Source organism: Balaenoptera acutorostrata, chromosome 7 (genome assembly GCF_949987535.1).
Source record: "Balaenoptera acutorostrata chromosome 7, mBalAcu1.1, whole genome shotgun sequence".
Taxonomy (NCBI): domain Eukaryota; kingdom Metazoa; phylum Chordata; class Mammalia; order Artiodactyla; family Balaenopteridae; genus Balaenoptera; species Balaenoptera acutorostrata.
Genome location: NC_080070.1, coordinates 8,791,017 through 8,809,212, shown reverse-complemented (window position 1 = coordinate 8,809,212; position 18,196 = coordinate 8,791,017). Strand labels below are relative to the sequence as shown.

The 18,196-nt window shown below is 37.8% G+C and overlaps 1 protein-coding gene across 1 annotated transcript in view; it reads left to right on the top strand.

Annotated features, from left to right (window-relative positions):
* The window catches only part of CNTNAP2 (contactin associated protein 2), a 1,523,154-nt gene that overhangs the window by 607,126 nt on the left and 897,832 nt on the right, over positions 1-18,196 (top strand). The window contains exon 10 of the mRNA XM_057550506.1: positions 7,387-7,558. Within this exon, the coding sequence (XP_057406489.1) occupies positions 7,387-7,558 (172 nt within the window). The remainder of the gene's footprint in view (positions 1-7,386; positions 7,559-18,196) is intronic.

Below are 18,196 nucleotides of genomic sequence, written 5' to 3'. Positions count from 1 at the left end.
GGAGTCAAAGTCTCATGGAGGGTACATTCCAGTAAAAGGAGAAAAAACAGTAAACAAAAATATATAATGTGGTGATAAGAGTTATGAAAAAATGAATCATATAAGGGAGATAGAGCATCAAGGGGGTGGGGGAATGTTATTTAACTGGTGATCAGAGAAGGCCTCTCTGATAAGGTAACTGAAACAGAGTCCTGAAGGAAGTGAAGATGCAAGGTTAGATATCACCTCATGCCAGGATAAAAATGCAAACATATTCACTCACTTGATCATTCACCTAACAAATACAGAGGGGTCAATAAAGCCTGAAAAATGGAGATTATATTATGTTATAAAGGAGAGCTTCAATCTGTTGAAAAATAATTTATTTCCAAACTTTATAATAGACACTTTGTATCTTGAACATCTCCCTTATATCCCATGGATTGTTTTAATATAAATAGGTTGCTAAATTTTATGCTATGTGTGTTTTTCTCAACAAATACATTTTTAAAAAATTCATAGAGAAATAAGACAATACAATTGCTGTCATGAAACTATTATACTAAAGGGGAGAAAAACACATTCAGAAACACACACACGTGTAAGTAAATAAATAAACCAATCCAGATAATTATAAATTGTGACAAATTCTATGACAAGAAATAAGTAGCTGAGGAACTGGAATGAGAAAATGGATAGAATAATTTTAAGTAGAGTGGTCGTGGAAGGCTCCCTCTCAGAAGGTGATACCTGAGCTGACCTGAATCATAAATCAGCCATGAAAAATGCAAGTGGGAAGAAAATTCCAGGCAGAAAGGTCTTGGTTTTCCTAAAGCACAGGCAAGAGAATGGGGGTGGCTGAAGCATAGAGAGCAAGAATAGGCACTTTTTTTTTTTACTGAAGTATAGTTGTGTCAGTTTCAGGTGTACATCAAAGTGATTCAGATTTTTTTGAGGGGAGTAGGAATAGACATCTTAAAGCATTAATTTGGGAGCTAGTAGTCACCCCAAAAGACAGCAGAACCATTTTTAAATGTGACAGATTTATTTGAAGCATAAAGTATATACTGAGGGAAAAAAATCAATCTTTTGTAGAATTTTCTTATACTTATTTAATGGTTTAACTAATATTGTTTTAATTTTTAAATCTTGGAAGGGGATTTGAGTGTTTGCATGTGTCCTAATATTTTTAGGGTTTAGGAACTCCCTAGATCTAAAAATCTGGCTAAGAGGGATATGAATTGAAATTGGAATGTGGGCAGGATTCAGAATATTCAGTCTTTTAAGGCCGCAAAAGTCACCCTGGCCTGGTAACATAGAACATAAAATGAGGATCAAGTGTTAAATGCCACCGGGAGGTCTAGTTAAGGGGTAAAAGATGTCCTTTGGTTACCTGAAAATGATCACTGAAATTAGGAAGAGCAATTTCATTGACAATTCATGGGCACTGAATGCAGATTAAAGTGGAATAAAGTGGACATGGGGAAATGGAGACAGGATAATTTCCTTTTATTGGGAAATAGTTTAATCCAAAATAAGGTTCTCGAATGGCATTATGTTTAGCGTAAAGCACCATCTCATGTCAAATGGATCATAATCTTTTTAAAAATAGTTTTTATTTTCAAACAATTTAAAATGTGAAAAAAAAAATTTGCAAGAAGAGTTCAAAAGCCACCAGTATAACTTTCACTCAGAGAACTCATTCAAGTTTTGTCAATTGTCCAGTAACGTCCTTTATAGTAAAACACCCAGTCTGGGATCACATGTTACACCCTGTTTTCCTGCCTCTCCAGTCTGCTGACTGAAATCAGATTCTCTGCTGTTTGTTGGCTTTCACAACCTTATCATTCCTGAAGATCCTCTCAGTCTGAGTCTGTCTGATGCTCTCTCATGATTGGACCTAGGATATGTGTCTTGGGCAGGAGGAGTACCACCAGGAGTCATTGCATTCTTCTCATTGCAACTTATCAGGTGTGTCCCATAGTGTCAGTGGGTCCCATTACTGGTGGTGATAACTTTGATCATTTGATTACAAAGATGTCTGCCAGGTTTCTTTGCTGTAAAATGACTACTTTCCCCTTTGAAATTAGTAAATATATTCATAGGGAGACACTTTGAGACTGTTCATCATCCAAATTTCACCCACTCATTTGAGCATTAGTTAATATTTCTTGCCTGAATTAATTACTATTATGTTGGTTGCCAGATTGTACCTTTCTAATTCCAACATGCTTTTTACATTTGTTAGTTATCACAGGAAGATATTTATATTCTCCTATTTATTCATTTTTATGCAAGTAGACTCATGGATTCCTGTTATTTGATGAAATATATCTATAAATTATTTCCTTTTCCTCTTATTTCCCTCCTTCCTCCTTCCCTCCCTCGCTCCCTCGCTCCCTCCCTTCCTTCCTTCCTTCCTTCCTTTCTTTTGACACTCAAAATATCTTTCTGATGCTCAAATTATTTATTTTGTTTTAAAATTGTCCAGATCGGAGCAGTAGAAGCCCTCTTCAGACTGGCCCCTATGTCATTCTGACATGACACCATCATTCTTTGAGCACTTCTTTACTTTCCTGGGCAGCAAAATGTTCCAGGCTCATATTGTGCTTTCTGTGACCCAGAAGGATCAGCCTTTCTCCAAAGAGTCCTGGTTTTATTCAGTAGAGAAACTAAGATGTGAACTGTAAGGGGACTCATTTCTTCTGGGTATAATCCTGCTCTGGATCATCTTCAGTGGATGGTAGGAACCACCTGTATATTGAGCATATACACAATTCCATCTAGATTTATTTCTGTATCTCTATATACTGAAAACCACAAGTGCACACTTATAGATTAAATTCCAATCCAAACCCATAGGATCCATTCAAGATCTCCCTTTTTTCATTTGTACCCTCCTTTCCTGACAATGTGAACCTGGCTCCCACTATCGTCAGTCTATTTTTTTATTTGCTCAATCAACCTGTATCGTAGTCAGTCTCCCAGCCGTGCCAGGTGGGCATGTGCTTGGCTGTCCTTACTGCAGGCACCAAGCACCACTGGGCTCACTCCTGGCTCACTCTAACACACTGCTTGCTTGGGCCCAACCCCACCAGGGTGAATTATTTAGGAAGGTTTGGTAAACAGTAGAGATTAGTAGACACTTTGCACAATATTCCAAGGTTATTTTGAAAGGAAAAGCCTAAATGGTTTTTAGCATCTTTACAGCATTCTACCAGCCTTTCTCAACCTCCCAAACTTCCCAACTTTAAAATAAGTATAAATAGAGACATCTTGTATGCATGTAGTTTTAGACATGTAAAATATTCAGCCCTGTTGCCTGTCGTTTGCTTTTCTTGTCCCATCAAGTTACCATTATAATTTACAACAACTTAGATTGGCATTTTAATGTCAAAACAAATAGCATCATGCTTTTCACTAATGTATATCTGAGTTAAAATTTTAAAACCTTGAAAATGCATGTGTTTCTTTTGTCAACAAGAATAACAAAATGCTGAAAAGACTTCAAATCAGGTATAAAGTTTTTATATGCCAGGTCTTGAAATGGAAATCTCAAACATGCCAGTAAGGTAACATAATTATAATGACCCAGTTCACTGATAGATGCAATTGAGAATGACACAGTTACAATTCACTGTGGGTATTACAACATATCGTCAGATCACCAGTAACTACAGCCCATGTATAAACATTGTATTTTTTATTTCAAATTCATAGATATAATAAATTTAAAGGTCTAAGCCAAAACAAGCAAAAGTTTACTTTTTTACTGTTTTTAATTTTTATAATAACTTGGCAAATTTTAGTTGAGTTTAACCTTCTATCCATTTTATATCTATTCATTTCTGACCCTCAGAATCCCAGCTGCAAATTTTTTTCTCCAAACAGTCCTGCTGTTAATCTACTAAGTAGGTTAAATCCTAAGCTTTAGTCACTGAAAGTATCACAGACACTATTACACGAAGATTTTTTACTGAAATTATATTTGTACATACAGGGAACAATAACAGAAATAAATAATAATATGCTGTCCTCCATTTCAAGGGTAGGAGGGTGTTAGAGCACCCAGAATTTCAGTACCAGAGACTCAACATCTTTAACCCAGTGCTAATAACTATAAGGGAGTGGTCAACATTCTACTAGTACAGTTCTCTTAAAACTGTGTAGGCTTCCTATGAATGCTGTTTAGCTTTACTTCATTAAACAAGAGCCATATCCACACTTTCATAAAGATAAGCTGTTTTTCACATTGGGCTTCCACTGACATGCTGAGGGGAAACTGTCCATAAGATTATTAGAACCATTATTGTTTAACTCAGAGGCTCTATAACACACACCGGTAAGCTGGCTAGAAGTTATTTTGTCTGAATGAATGGTTCTTGGAGGCACCATCTAAGATATTTCTGAGGTCTTAATATGGATTTTATAGACACACCTCATTATCATCTTTAGATCATGTTTTCCTGGTAGTAGAAATTTGCCATGAAGTGATTTCTTAATTTTTTTGCAGTCAACATCTGGAGAGACTGAAATTAAGAAAATATTTTATTTTCAAATCCATCAAGACCTAGCTTCCTCATATTTAACAGTTTGTCTTTAGTTTTTCTCTCTTCTTTTTCCCTTTTACTATAAACAAAGAGAAGACGCCAGAATACTCTGTGTGGAAATGTCCTTAGCTAGATTATGCAGTTCATTAAGTACAGTGTTTTCCTTTCCACATTATCACAGTTTTGCTAAACTTTCCACTGCAACATAGCAGTGATCCAGTTTTCTTCCATTTCCAGTAACATTGCTTCCTCACCTTCCTATCAGTCATTACTGACAACCTCGTCATGAGCCATGAGGCTCCTTGGCTACATTATAATGGACATGCAGTAGTTTGTACTATACTTATCTTCTCCTAGAATGTATCCTGTGTAGAAAAATGAAAGGAATTGACAATTTCAAACTCCAGAATTCATCAGGGCCAAACAACATTGTTATGAGTGACTGATGAAGTCTTGTTTTATGAACTTAACTATACCCATTTGATAGGGATCTGTGTGTTATGCAGCTGCCTTGCTTCTGAGAAGGTCTTGTTCTCACAATAGATCTACCCATTTTGGAATACTTCAAAGCAAGTGTGGATATTTAGAGACTCCCAAGTATTCAAAAAACAGAATCATATGATTGTCTCGTTAAGAATAGTCAATAAAGTTACAGCTGGATGTTTTCTCTTTGCTAAGTTTAGACATTAAACTCCATTCAATTTTATCTTGATTAGGCAGAGTGAAAATCATATGTATGCATACAGCTAGTCTAAATAGACCACTTAGCTAAGATCAGCAATTTTCTGAGAGGATTAAGTCAATGCAAATGAAAAAAACAAAAAAAAGTGACTCAGAAAAGAAAAAAGAAAAAAAAAAATACCATATGTTTGACATTGAAATAGATGCTTATTTATTTTTAAGCCAAGAAATTAAGTATAATCATATTTTTACATAGTACTGTGTTGATGGAAAATGATTGTATACACTTCTGTGATTAATCCTTAAAGAGGATTCAATTGATAATTATTAGATTTTAATTATTGTAACCCATTAGTAAAGGGAGAAGGAGATTTCTATTGTTCTAAACTACTGTTACTAGTCAAACAGAATAGGACATTTAAAAAAAATCACTTAATGGGGACTTCCCTGGTGGTCCAGTGGGTAGGACTCCGTGCTCCCAATGCAGGGGGCCTGAGTTCGATCCCTGGTGGGGAAACTAGATCCCGTATGCATGCCGCAACTAAGAGTTCGCATGCCACAACTAAGAAGCCCACATGCCGCAAGTAGAGATCCCGCATGCCACAACTAAGACCCGGCGCAGCCAAAATAAATAAAATAAATAAATAAATAAATAAAATAAATATTTAAAATAAAATAAAAAATCACTTAATGGTCATTTTTTGGACAATGTTTTTATTGAAAATTCCCTTTTATCCAATTAATGGCACATCCTGATACCAACCCATTTTGTATAAATTGTTTTTTTGCTATAGATATAATATTAGATTGAAAAGAATGTGTGAATAACTTAAGATTTTTTTTTTTAAATTTTTTTTTCTTTTAATTAATTAATTATTTATTTATTTTATTTTTGGCTGCATTGGGTCTTCGTTTCTGCGCGAGGGCTTTCTCTAGTTGTGGCGAGCGGGGGCCACTCTTCATCGCGGTGCGCGGGCCTCTCACTGTCGTGGCCTCTCCCGTTGCGGAGCACAGGCTCCAGACGCGCAGGCTCAGTAGTTGTGGCTCACGGGCCTAGTTGTTCCACAGCATGCGGGATCCTCCCGGACCAGGGCTCGAACCCATGTTCCCTGCATTGGCAGGCAGATTCTCAACCACTGCGCCACCAGGGAAGCCCAACTTAAGATTTTTAAGCAGACAAATTACTACAGTTTAAATTTGCTCTGATAGGTGAAGTTCATTTGGGGGACTTTGTGGAGATATTTAATGGGATCAAGAAATTTTATTCCATATGACCTACAGATTTTCTATGCATAATATGAATTATGATTTTTTCTATTGAAAAGCATAAAGGCAATTTATTTGTGGTGCTATTTTAAAGTTACTTTGCAATAAAATTTTTAAAATTATTTGATCTCAACCTTAGTATATGTATATCCTACTCTGTAATAGAACCAGTAGTTGCTAACCCTAATAGAAACTTTCTTTTTTTGTTTTGTTATTCATTCTTTTAAACTTTTAGTTTCACTTCTTATCACTTATGCTACCTATACCATGTTAGGTACCTTATATGAGATGGATATTCAGAGCAAGGTGACTGACCCTTATGCCTAAATTTATCTCTTTATGTTTCTTTGGGTTTTATAAATTGGGAAATCATTTGTAATGCAAATGTCTCTTTGGATTGAATTAGATATTAATCTATAAAAGAAACCCACCTTAGCTGATAATAGTAAGTTTAGCTTCTTGACAGCTGAATAACAGACCTCTAAGGAATTAAGAAAATAACAGTAAATATTAAAGACATAAAAGGAAGGAGGTTGGATGGTTGGGAAAGGTCTAAAATTTTACATCCTGATCTCTGAAGACAGGGTCGGATGAAGAAGTGTAGCCGTGAGCAGATGGACAGAGATGTGACAGTGAAAAAGAAGATGCCAGAAGAGAAAATATGAAGGATGCTTCGTAGACATAGACCAGAGACAGACATTTGCCTAGGTTCAACCCTTAACAACTTCCCCTGAAATAATACCGTTTTCTCAGAAGACTTCATTCTTCCACACTGAGTGCAGCATCAGCAAGGATCAGCGAAACACAGTAGTTGGACACGATGGCTGTGGTCAGGGAAAACACCCAGAGGAGTTTTAGTGAAGCATGCTGGACAACACAATTCAACATTCCCATTTTTTCTCTCTCACAGGTTATCTGAACCAGATGAATAGCTCAAGTCACTCTGTCCTTCAGCCTTCATTCCAAGGATGCATGCAGCTCATTCAAGTGGATGATCAACTTGTAAATTTATACGAAGTGGCACAAAGGAGGCCCGGAAGTTTTGCGAACGTCAGCGTTGATATGTGTGCCATCATAGACAGGTGAACGGTCGTGCATCCTCCCTTGAATTGTTCCAATTTTCGCAATTCATGTTTTTGTTGTAGGACAAGTGGAACACCCGAACACTCAACCCTGTAAGGGGTAAGGAGACGGGAGCCATTGCCATGCCTGTGGCTTTTGTTTGTGATGTTAGCAGTGATGTTTATATCAGGACATGGTTATATATGACAGAACAATATGTGATGTCACATTAACCCATTCAGCCTCCCTTGGTGAAGGTGAGCATTATGCATGTAGTTTTGCAAGCAACAGCTGGAAAAGGAACTTAGTTTATTTTTAGTTTTGCTTCTGATGCCCACAGCAGAAATGTCCCTCTTCTCCTTGTCTTGGTCATGACTCATCCTCAGTATATGGTCCCCTCTAAACGCCCCTCTTAAAGGAAAAGGAACATTAAAATGTGTTGGCAGGCAGTATGGGGATTTACTGAAGTAGAGTATTTAATGTAGTTGAGTCTGCTTACAAAACAGACATACTGAAATATTATTACAAGATCTCATCTTTGTCAGTTTTTGCAAATCTGGGGAGAAACTTTTTATAAAAACTTAGTTGACCTCTCACATGGTGGAAAGATACAACCTTTATATGAAATATTATGACAGCATTACATGTACTACCTTAACATACTTCTAAACAGTGCCTTTCATTCCAACATGAAAAAATTTCATTTTGAGATGTTTTGCCCACAAACAAACTACATCTAATTTTGAGTTGAATTTAACCCGGTGAATTTAGGTGATATTCTGTCCTATTTTCAAATCTTTTATGAGAGGACTATGTTATTCTGAAAAGAATTTTATTAATTTTATATTTTGAAGATAAAAGTTCTATAAATCTTAGCCAGCCCCCAATAAAGTACAGACCTTAAGTCTCTAATAATCTTAATTCATTTAAGAGGGGATCCTTGGGGAAGTCATCCAAAGACATCTAATGAATCTTAAAAATATACAAAAATCATCTATTATGAAATAAGCTTGCTTCCATATAATCTTAATAAAGTAGTATTCACATGAATGGTAAATTACAGTTTATGATGTCTGTAGAATGTAACTTTTTAAGGCTTTAATATGTTTATAATAAAATATAACATAGTGCTTATTTTTATTACATATATGCAGATATGGGTCCTGATAGCCTAAACAATTTATATTTAAACAGAACAGCAAACAATTTTAATAAAAATATACTCCTAATTTTTGAACCATCAATAATGTAATAGCTGTTATTTCTGCCTAAAGCAAGTGGTGGCAATAATCACAAAAACTGAGAGATGAATGTTTTAAGATAATATATTCTGATATTAGATGTGTATTCATAAATTTTAATAATGGTTTTCCATACAGGAAGATTTTCCTTCTTAGTAATAGACAGTATATTGAGTCATTTTAGTACCTTGTTCATTTTCCATGTCAGTAACTTTAATGATACAATAATTTCTGTCAATACCCAAGTTAGTTCATCCAGCTTTCGTAAACTGCTAGATTTTATGGTGATGTTGCTATTTCACTTCAAACAGCATGTTTTCTGGGCATTAAATTTAAATTGTTTGCTACCAAAGAAGTGCGGGTGAGGTGTTGAGATTTTACTGTTTTACCCCCATGGCAAGATTAGGAGTTAAAATATCTCCAGAAGAAGATTTTGGTAAATGAAGAGAACAGAAGATTTTGGTAAACGAACCAGGCACTCCTGGTAAGGAGAACAACACAAGAGACGATGTAGAATAGGGGATGCAAATTTCAATTTTAAGCATGTAGAGAAATATACAAAATAGTTTTTTGCCACAATGGCATCATGCAAGTGTCTGTGTTGCCAAGTATCCTGTAGCTGACAGAACAAGGAATATGTCTTTCTTATCCTCCAGGGTGATAACCAGGAAGAGTGGCTACAGGGAAGTAGTCACCTCTGATGCATCACAGATTTCCTAAATCCACTATTGAATACGTTTTCTGCTTGTCTTACTTTTTGAGGACAATGACTTCTTTTTTTAGGTATAATTGACATATAACATTATATTCGTTTCAGGTGTGCAATGTAATGATTTGATATTTACATATATTTTGAAATGATCACCAGGGCAATGATTTCTGCACATTAATTACCAATGTGTGAAATAGCAGATTCCTTTATTCACCCAAAATGTGCCCAGTTCAAAATCTTAATCTGTGAAGTGCTGTGTTTTTGCATGTATGATACAGGGCTGTATTCACCTTATTCAAACCGTTGAGGGGCTCATTGATGAGCTCACCCTTAATCTGTGTCTTTGCATATGAGAGTACCAGTGACGTTACCCTGTCCTCACATAGCTGTGACCCATCAGATAACATTTTAATGATACATCCCTGGCTCTTCTCTGGTTTGATCTTTTCCCCCTCACTGACTGAAACTTTGCAACTGCCTGATCTCTACCATTTTATTTTCAGACTACCTAAATTCTCCCTAAGCAAGCCTACACTGTCTCTTTCTTACTTTTATCCTTTCAAATTTCAGCTTGATTGATTTGAGAGCTATTTTTGAAAAAATTAAAAAAGCATAAATGAAAATATAGGGTAAAAAAATAGAAATCACAGACATGATTTTTATAAAATGTTTAGAGATTATAGGAGCAGCTGCAATGATTTTATGAGTAGAACTTAGGGAAATAGTTTGGGAAGATGATTCTAAAGGAGTTTTGCTGTGTGTCATACTGAAATATCCTATGAGTTGAACTTCTTTTTCTTTTTTTGGGTGTGGATTTACATGTGCCTTGTTGTGTTTATTTGTTTGCTTTCTGAACACAGCACTGAATCAAGGAAAGAGCAAGCATGCCAAGCTATAGAATTATTTGTTCAGTAGTATTTTCTGAGTGCATCCATGGTGCCAGGCACTGTTCTAGGCACTTAGGATAAATCATTGAACAACACAGACAGAGATCCTTGCACTTGAGAAGCTCACATTCTGGGGGAAGGGGAGGAAGCACAGACGTGATAGATAAATATTATAGTAAGTTAGAAGGAATAAGTGCTATAAAAAAAGAAAGAAAAAAAGTTGAGCAAATCAAGGAGGACTGGCATTTCAACAGATGGGTGTTGAGTTGCTGTTTAAATAGGTTGGTCAGAGTTAGCCTCAATTATTAGTTCAAGACCTGAAAGAGTAATAGAATTCACCAGTTTGGGGAAAGACCATTGCAGGCTGAGAGAATAGTCAATGCAGCAAGGCTGCCTGGTATCATCTAGGGTTAGCAAGGGGCCAGGGTGGCAAGTTTGGAAGTACGAGGAGCAGAGCCGTATAAGAGGAGGCCAGAACAATCCTGGAGGCCAGGTCCTGGAGACCTGTAGGTAACGGTAAGGATTTGGCTTTTATTCTGAGAGAACTAGGGAGTCATTGCAGGTTTCTGAGTAGAGCAGTGGCATGCTTTAGCTTACATTTTTAAAGGATAACTCTGGCTGTGGGAGGAGGAAAGGTAGAAGCTGGGAGCCTGTCATAGTAATCCAGGTGAGAGATGCTGGTGGACTAAGACTGGGGTGCTGTTAGCACAAGAGGTAGTGTCATGTGGTCAATTCTGAATACTGATAAGGGTTGGTCAGTAGGGTTTCTTAATGAATTGGTTTCGAGGCATGAGAGGAAGAGAAGATATAAGGATAAACCGAAATGATTTGGTAACAGCAGCTGGAAGGAAGGAGTTACCATGTCCTCCAGTGGGAAGGCTAGTGGTGGAGAAGATTAGTCATGGGGTGGAAGAAAAAATCAGGAATTCACTGTTGGGCATGAGTTGAAAGGTCTATTGGGCATCTAAGTGGACATTTCAAGAAGGCAGTTGGATACATGTATCTTACAAGCACACATCTGCAGATTAAACAGTGAGGTGTTGTGTCTGACAAAATCGTCGTGCTTATCTATTGGAAGACCTCTGGTTTCTTCAGCTGTATTTCATAAACAGCAGAAGAACTAGAAAGGGAGAGGGTGAATAGTGGGCAGGAAGCCTCTTCCAATGTCAGGAGCCTGTAGCCTTACCCTTTGAGTGAGACCCTGCTCTTAGGGAGGAGGACTTCATCAAACCCTCAGTTGCTAGAATATTCTCCGTAAACAGTAAGATATCTAGCAGATAATCTCCTTGTTTCTCCTTGCATGAGTACCATTTTTTATCTGCTCCTTTGCGCCCTCACATTGTTGGTTCTCTGTGGCAGACATCTTCAGGCACCAGACTCAACTCCTGTCCTCAACCCACTTCTCGCTATCCTCTTTCTGGGTGTGAAAATCTGAGAGGCAAAAAGCCTGCAAAAACACTCCTATAACTAAAGTTAGGTTTATTTACTTCCTCCTGCAAGTGGGAACCAAAAGAGAACCAAGGGTCTTCTCAGAGGGAGGTGGGGGAGAGGAAGGGAGTGAGGAAAGGGTACCGGGGGTCTGAGTGAGTCCTGGGAGGGTCCTGGCAGGTACTGGTCATAATTTATAAACTAGGAGAGTTGCTGCACCAGAGGGTGGAACTTGTGAATCCCTGCAGAGCTCTTGCTTGTTTGTCTGTGATTCTGATTCACGTCATATGGAATGGAGAAGCTGGTGTTAAAATATTTTGAGCTGAAGTAAGTGGTGTTCATGACTGGTTTGGCAATTTTTTTTCTGTTTTGTGAGTAACAGTAAAGTCCGTTTTGCTCTCTGTGACTTACATCAATCCTAAAATCACCCTTGTAGATTACCTGCCAGGGAGAGATTTTTTTTTTCTTTGTCATCCGCAGTGATGATGTGGTACAGTCCTGGCTAATGAGAGGTACGCAGAAGTCAGCTAAGGTGTTCTGAGAAAACTTTTATTTTTCTGATACAGAGGTCCCCTGTTACTTTCCACTGTCCTTGTTCAAATGCAGACACCATGCCTGCAGCTGTATGACCAAGAAAACCAGAGCGCCAGTGAACCACAGTCAGCAACCACCTTCACTCCTTTTTGTGTGAGGAAAAAAAGCAGTCCTTGTTTATTTAAGTCACTGTGAGTCAAATATTATTTTTCTTGGAGCTGAAAGCATCTGTCCTTTTTTCATCCTCCATGTCTAAAATAAACCAATACCATCTTTTTACTAGAACACAGAACAACAAATTCCTGATTATGGAAATGGCTTTGAAAGAAAAGATGATAAATTTATTTTAGAATATATTAAGTTGCATGCCAGTGATGTCCCCTAGAGATTGGAACCTGGGGACTAAATGGCTGTTTAGAGGCCAAAGCAAATTCATATCGTTAGTCAGCATCTGGTAGAAAACCTGGTAAAAGTAGTTCATTAGAATTAGAATCTTCTATACCTTTTCTATAACCTCCCTTGTAAATATATTTAGAAACAAAACCAGTAAACGTTCTGGATAGCACAGAAAGCGGAAAAGGAAGAGTAGACATCCCAGCTTAAGTACAGCCCACAAAATTCCCCTTGAGAAACTGCGAAGAGACTGGATCCTATTTCTGAGTTAGTAATTAAGTCTTCATTTTTATTTTTGGATGGAAATGCATGATCACAGACCTAGTTATTGTTTTTTAATTCAGTGCTTTCTTTTCAAGAACACCTACCCAGTTTGTTCGATTTTTTTTTTTTTTCCTTGAAAGTAAAGTGTAAGATTTTTTATAAGAGCACTTAAATGAGGGTTGGATAGATACAGTGTGAGGTGCTTCAAAACTAAGCTAACTCTGCTGGAAAGGTGAACAATGAATAAATTAATACTAACAATTCAGAAGGAGGTCATGACTTCTTATAAAAGCAAGTTTAAGATTTACAGTCCTGAGATGAAGAATACATGTAACATTTTTTTTCTAAAATTGATCTTCATTTGTTCATAAGCTCCCATTTCCAGTCAGTAGCAGCAAAAAATAAATATTGGAGCACATACCTTCGGGTCTAATAACTATATATATAAGTCAATATGGGATTCAAACTTAGTCAAAGGTCAAGCTCCCATTCGGGGCTCCTGTCCCATTTTAAGTGTCCTCCTTGACTTCTCCAGCATAGCCCTTGGGTCAGGCCCAGCTAACTATGTAACATCATCAGAGGATTGGCTTCTGCTCTACTCAGGTTCCTTCTGGGCTCCCCACTGCTCTGGCAGTTCTTCCTCCTGGCTGTGGGATAAGCCTTGGCTCCTGCTGGGCTCACATTTTGGGATTTGGGTAAGAAGGTAACCTGTCCCAGTTTGTCAAGGACTGTCTTGCTTTTAGGATTGAGAACCCTTTACCTGGAGAAACCCCGCAGTTCTGGGTAAACCACAATGGTTGGTCACTCAAGATCCATCTACCTTCTGGGCACTGATCTTCTCCTAAGTTCCCTTTCTGGTCTACCAGCCATCCAAGCACTTGTATAGACCCCCATAGGGACACACAGTGATTTTGAGATCTCTTGCGAACTGTGTACAAGCTGAGTGGGAGTGGGGAGTGGGGATAACTATCTTAGGCCCCGCTCTGGCTCAGCATACCATGCTCTGTCTTTACTCTGTACACCTCAGGCTGACATGGGGCCTCTTATAAATCAGATTCCCAAAGGCGGAAAGCAAGGCACAAGCCACCACTGCCAGAAGATTTGTAAGTCTCTGTTGAGATTCATTCAGTCAATAAACACTTATTCAAGATCACTCAGTGAACATTTCTTCCTGGAGCTTTAATGCTGAGGTAGTGGAGGGAGGGTCGTTGATCAGACCTTATGCTGTGCTAATACTATGTTCCTCTCCTTTGTTCTCAAAGACAGACCTCTTTCAACCCCAGAACCCCAGGGCTTTAGACCATCTTCCCAAAATTGAATCTGCATGTCTACTAACTTTGTGTTCCAGTCCAGGGTCCAGAGGTGAACTCTCCCAGCCCCCACTCCTTGTGAAACATGTCGCTGATCCACTGAACAAGAAAAATAAATAAAATCAAAACTTTGACTTGAAATATCTAAAAATTATTTCCGCTATAGGGAAAGGAAGGCTTTTCTCACAAACATGGGTATTTCTGCAGTGAAATATTATGAAATATTTATGGTATTTATGCCAGATTTCCTTTCTGTTTCACCTGGATATTGCTACCTGCAAATTGCCACCCTGTGGCTCTGGCACCTTTTCATAGATTTGCAGGCTGATGGTTCCTTCCATTCTTCTTTACAAATGTTCATGTGGTCACTTAGGCTGGTGTCAAACTGTGCTAGTGCTTCTTTTACACTGGGAAACATTTTGTCTTCTATCATTAGACTCTTGTTACAAAACTGTAGGTTTCCGGGAATATCTTACTTTCACTTCATGATAATTACGCAAAAGTGGTAAAGGAGGCAGAAAGTCCCTCAGATAAACTTCAGATTATTCAGAACTTCACGCCTGTTCAATTCTGACTTCACTGTGGCTCGGATCCCATCAGACTTCAAAGGAGCAAAGAACAGGTCAGCTGGAACTCATTCCCTGAGAACTGGAGCCAGCAAGCAATTTTCCAGGCATGAAACTAGATTTCTTTTTGGGAAACACCCTTCAAAAACACCCTTAGGATAGAAGGTATTCAGGGTCCTAAAACCAGATCTCTAGCTCAAAATAAAAAACAAAAAAAGACTAGTTACATAATTCAGTTTTAATTTTCATATATGACAGTTCATATTGTGATTCTTTATTCTTGGTATGTTTACTTTGTCTCTTCACCTTATCTCAGTTGACTCCCCATCTGGGATTCCATCCATTTTATATTGCAAATGGCTGTGTTCTTTCCTTCTTTGAGCTTAATCAAATTATTTATTAGTAGATTTCTGGAAAGCCCTGTTTCCTCATGCTAGATCTGATTCATTTCTGGTGTTAGAAGCATGGATCTCTGTATAAATTTTCTTGGCCTTCCAAGCTAAACCTAGACTCCCCTTTAGTCTTTAACTGCATTGCCAGAGCCATTGGGTTTCCTATAGAAGGATCCAGAGAGGAGTATCCTGTTGATACGTAAACATTTAAACCATAGTCATCTATCTTAGCAAAAAAAACATAAGCTCAATGACGTAAAAGTATCACACACCCAGGTGAGAACCTATGTTCAAGTCAGTTGCCTCTCTGAAGTGATGTGAAGTGGTTTCATTTTTAAGTACAAGTAAAGTACTAGAGTGACAAAACTTATTTTTTTTTAACATCTTTATTGGAGTATAATTGCTTTACATTGTTGTGTTAGTTTCTGGTGTATAACAAAGTGAATCAGCTATACGTATACATATATCCCCATATCCCCTCCCTCTTGCGTCTCCCTCTGACCCTCCCTATCCCACCCCTCTAGGTGGTCACAAAGCACTGAGCTGATCTCCCTGTGCTATGCAGCTGCTTCCCACTAGCTATCTGTTTTACATTTGGTAGTGTATATATGTCCATGCTACTCTCTCACTTTTTTTTTCTTTGAATTTTATTTTATTTATTTTTTATACCGCAGGTTCTTATTATTTATCTGTTTTATACATATTAGTGTATACATGTCAATCCCAACCTCCCAATTCATCCCACCACCCCCACCCCCTGCCACTTTCCCCCCTTGGTGTCCATACGTTTGTTCTCTACATCTGTGTCTCTATTTCTGCCCTGCAAACCGGTTCACCTGTACCATTTTTCTAGGTTCCACATATATGCATTAATATATGATATTTGTTTTTCTCTTTCTGACTTACTTCACTCTGTATGGCAGTCTCTAGATCCATCCACATCTCTGCAAATGACCAAATTTCATTCCTTTTTATGGCTGAGTAATATTCCATTGTATATATGTACCACATCTTCTTTATCCATTCGTCTGTCGATGGGCATTTAGGTTGCTTCCATGACCTGGCTATTGTAAATAGTGCTGCAGTGAACATTGGGGTCTTTTGAATTATGGTTTTCTCTGGATATATGCCCAGTGGTGGGATTGCTGGGTCATATAGTAATTCTATTTTTAGTATTTTAAGGAATCTCCATACTGTTCTCCATAGTGGCTGTATCAATTTACATTCCCAGCAACAGTGCAAGAGGGTTCCCTTTTCTCCACACCCTCTCCAGCATTTGTTGTTTGTAGATTTTCTGATGATGCCCATTCTAACTGGCGTGAGGTGATACCTCATTGTAGTTTTGATTTGCATTTCCCTAATGATTAGTGATGTTGAGCAGCTTTTCATGTGCTTCTTGGCCATCTGTATGTCTTCTTTGGAGAAATGTCTACTTAGGTCTTCTGCCCATCTTTATATTGGGTTGTTTGTTTTTTTAATATTGAGCTGTATGAGCTGTTTATATATTTTGGAGATTAATCCTTTGTCCGTTGATTCATTTGCAAATATTTTCTCCCATTCTGAGGGTTGTCTTTTTGCCTTGTTTGTAGTTTCCTTTGCTTTGCAAAAGCTTTTAAGTTTCATTAGGTCCCATTTGTTTATTTTTGTTTTTATTTCCATTACTCTAGGAGGTGGATCAAAAAAGATGTTGCTGTGATTTATGTCAAAGAGTGTTCTTCCTATGTTTTCCTTAAGAGTTTTATAGTGTATGGTCTTACATTTAGGTCTCTAATCCATTTTGAGTTTACTTTTGTGTATGGTGTTAAGGAGTGTTCTGATTTCCTTCTTTTACATGTAGCTGTCCAGTTTTCCCAGCACCACTTACTGAAGAGACTGTCTTTCCTCCATTGTGTACCCTTGCCTCCTTTGTCATAGATTAGTTGACCATAGGTGTGTGGGTTTATCTCTGGGCTTTCTATCCTGTTCCATTGATCTGTATTTCTGTTTTTGTGCCAGTACCATATTGTCTTGATTACTGTAGCTATGTAGTATAGTCTGAAGTCAGGGAGTCTGATTCCTCCAGCTCTGTTTTTTTCCCTCAAGACTGCTTTGGCTATTCGGGGTCACTCTCTCACTTCTTCCCAATTAATGCTCCCTTCTCCCCGTGTCCTCACGTCCTTTCTCTATGTCTGCATCTTTATTACTGTCCTGCCCCTAGTTTCTTCAGAACCTTTTTATTTTTTTAGATTCCATATATATGTGTTAGCATATGGTATTTGTTTTTCTCTTTCTGACTAGCTTCACTCTGTATGACAGACTCTAGGTCCATCCACCTCACTACAAATAACTCAGTTTTGTTTCTTTTTATGGCTGAGTAATATTCCATTGTATATATGTGCCACATCTTCTTTTTCCATTCAACTTTCGATGGACACTTAGGTTGCTTCCATGTCCTGGCTATTGTAAGTAGAGCTGTAATGAACATTGTGGTAAATGTCTCTTTTGGAATTATGGTGTTCTCAGGGTATATGCCCAGTAGTGAGATTGCTGGGTCATATGGTAGTTCACTTTTTAGTTTTTTAAGGAACCCCTATACTGTTCTCCATAGCGGCTGTATCAATTTACATCCCCACCAAAAGTGTAAGAAGATTCCCTTTTCTCCACACCCTCTCTGGCATTTATTGTGTCTAGAGCTTTTGATGATGACCATTCTGACCTGTGTGAGGTGATACCTCATTGTAGTTTTGATTTGCATTCCTCTAATGGTTAGCGATGTTGAGCATCCTTTCATGTGTTTGTTGGCAATCTGTATATCTTCTTTGGAGAAATGTCTATTTAGGTCTTCTACCCATTTTGGGATGGGTTGTTTATTTTTTTGATATTGAGCTGCATGAGCTGCTTGTGTACTTTGGAGATTAATCCTTTGTCAGTTGCTTCATTTGCAAATAGTTT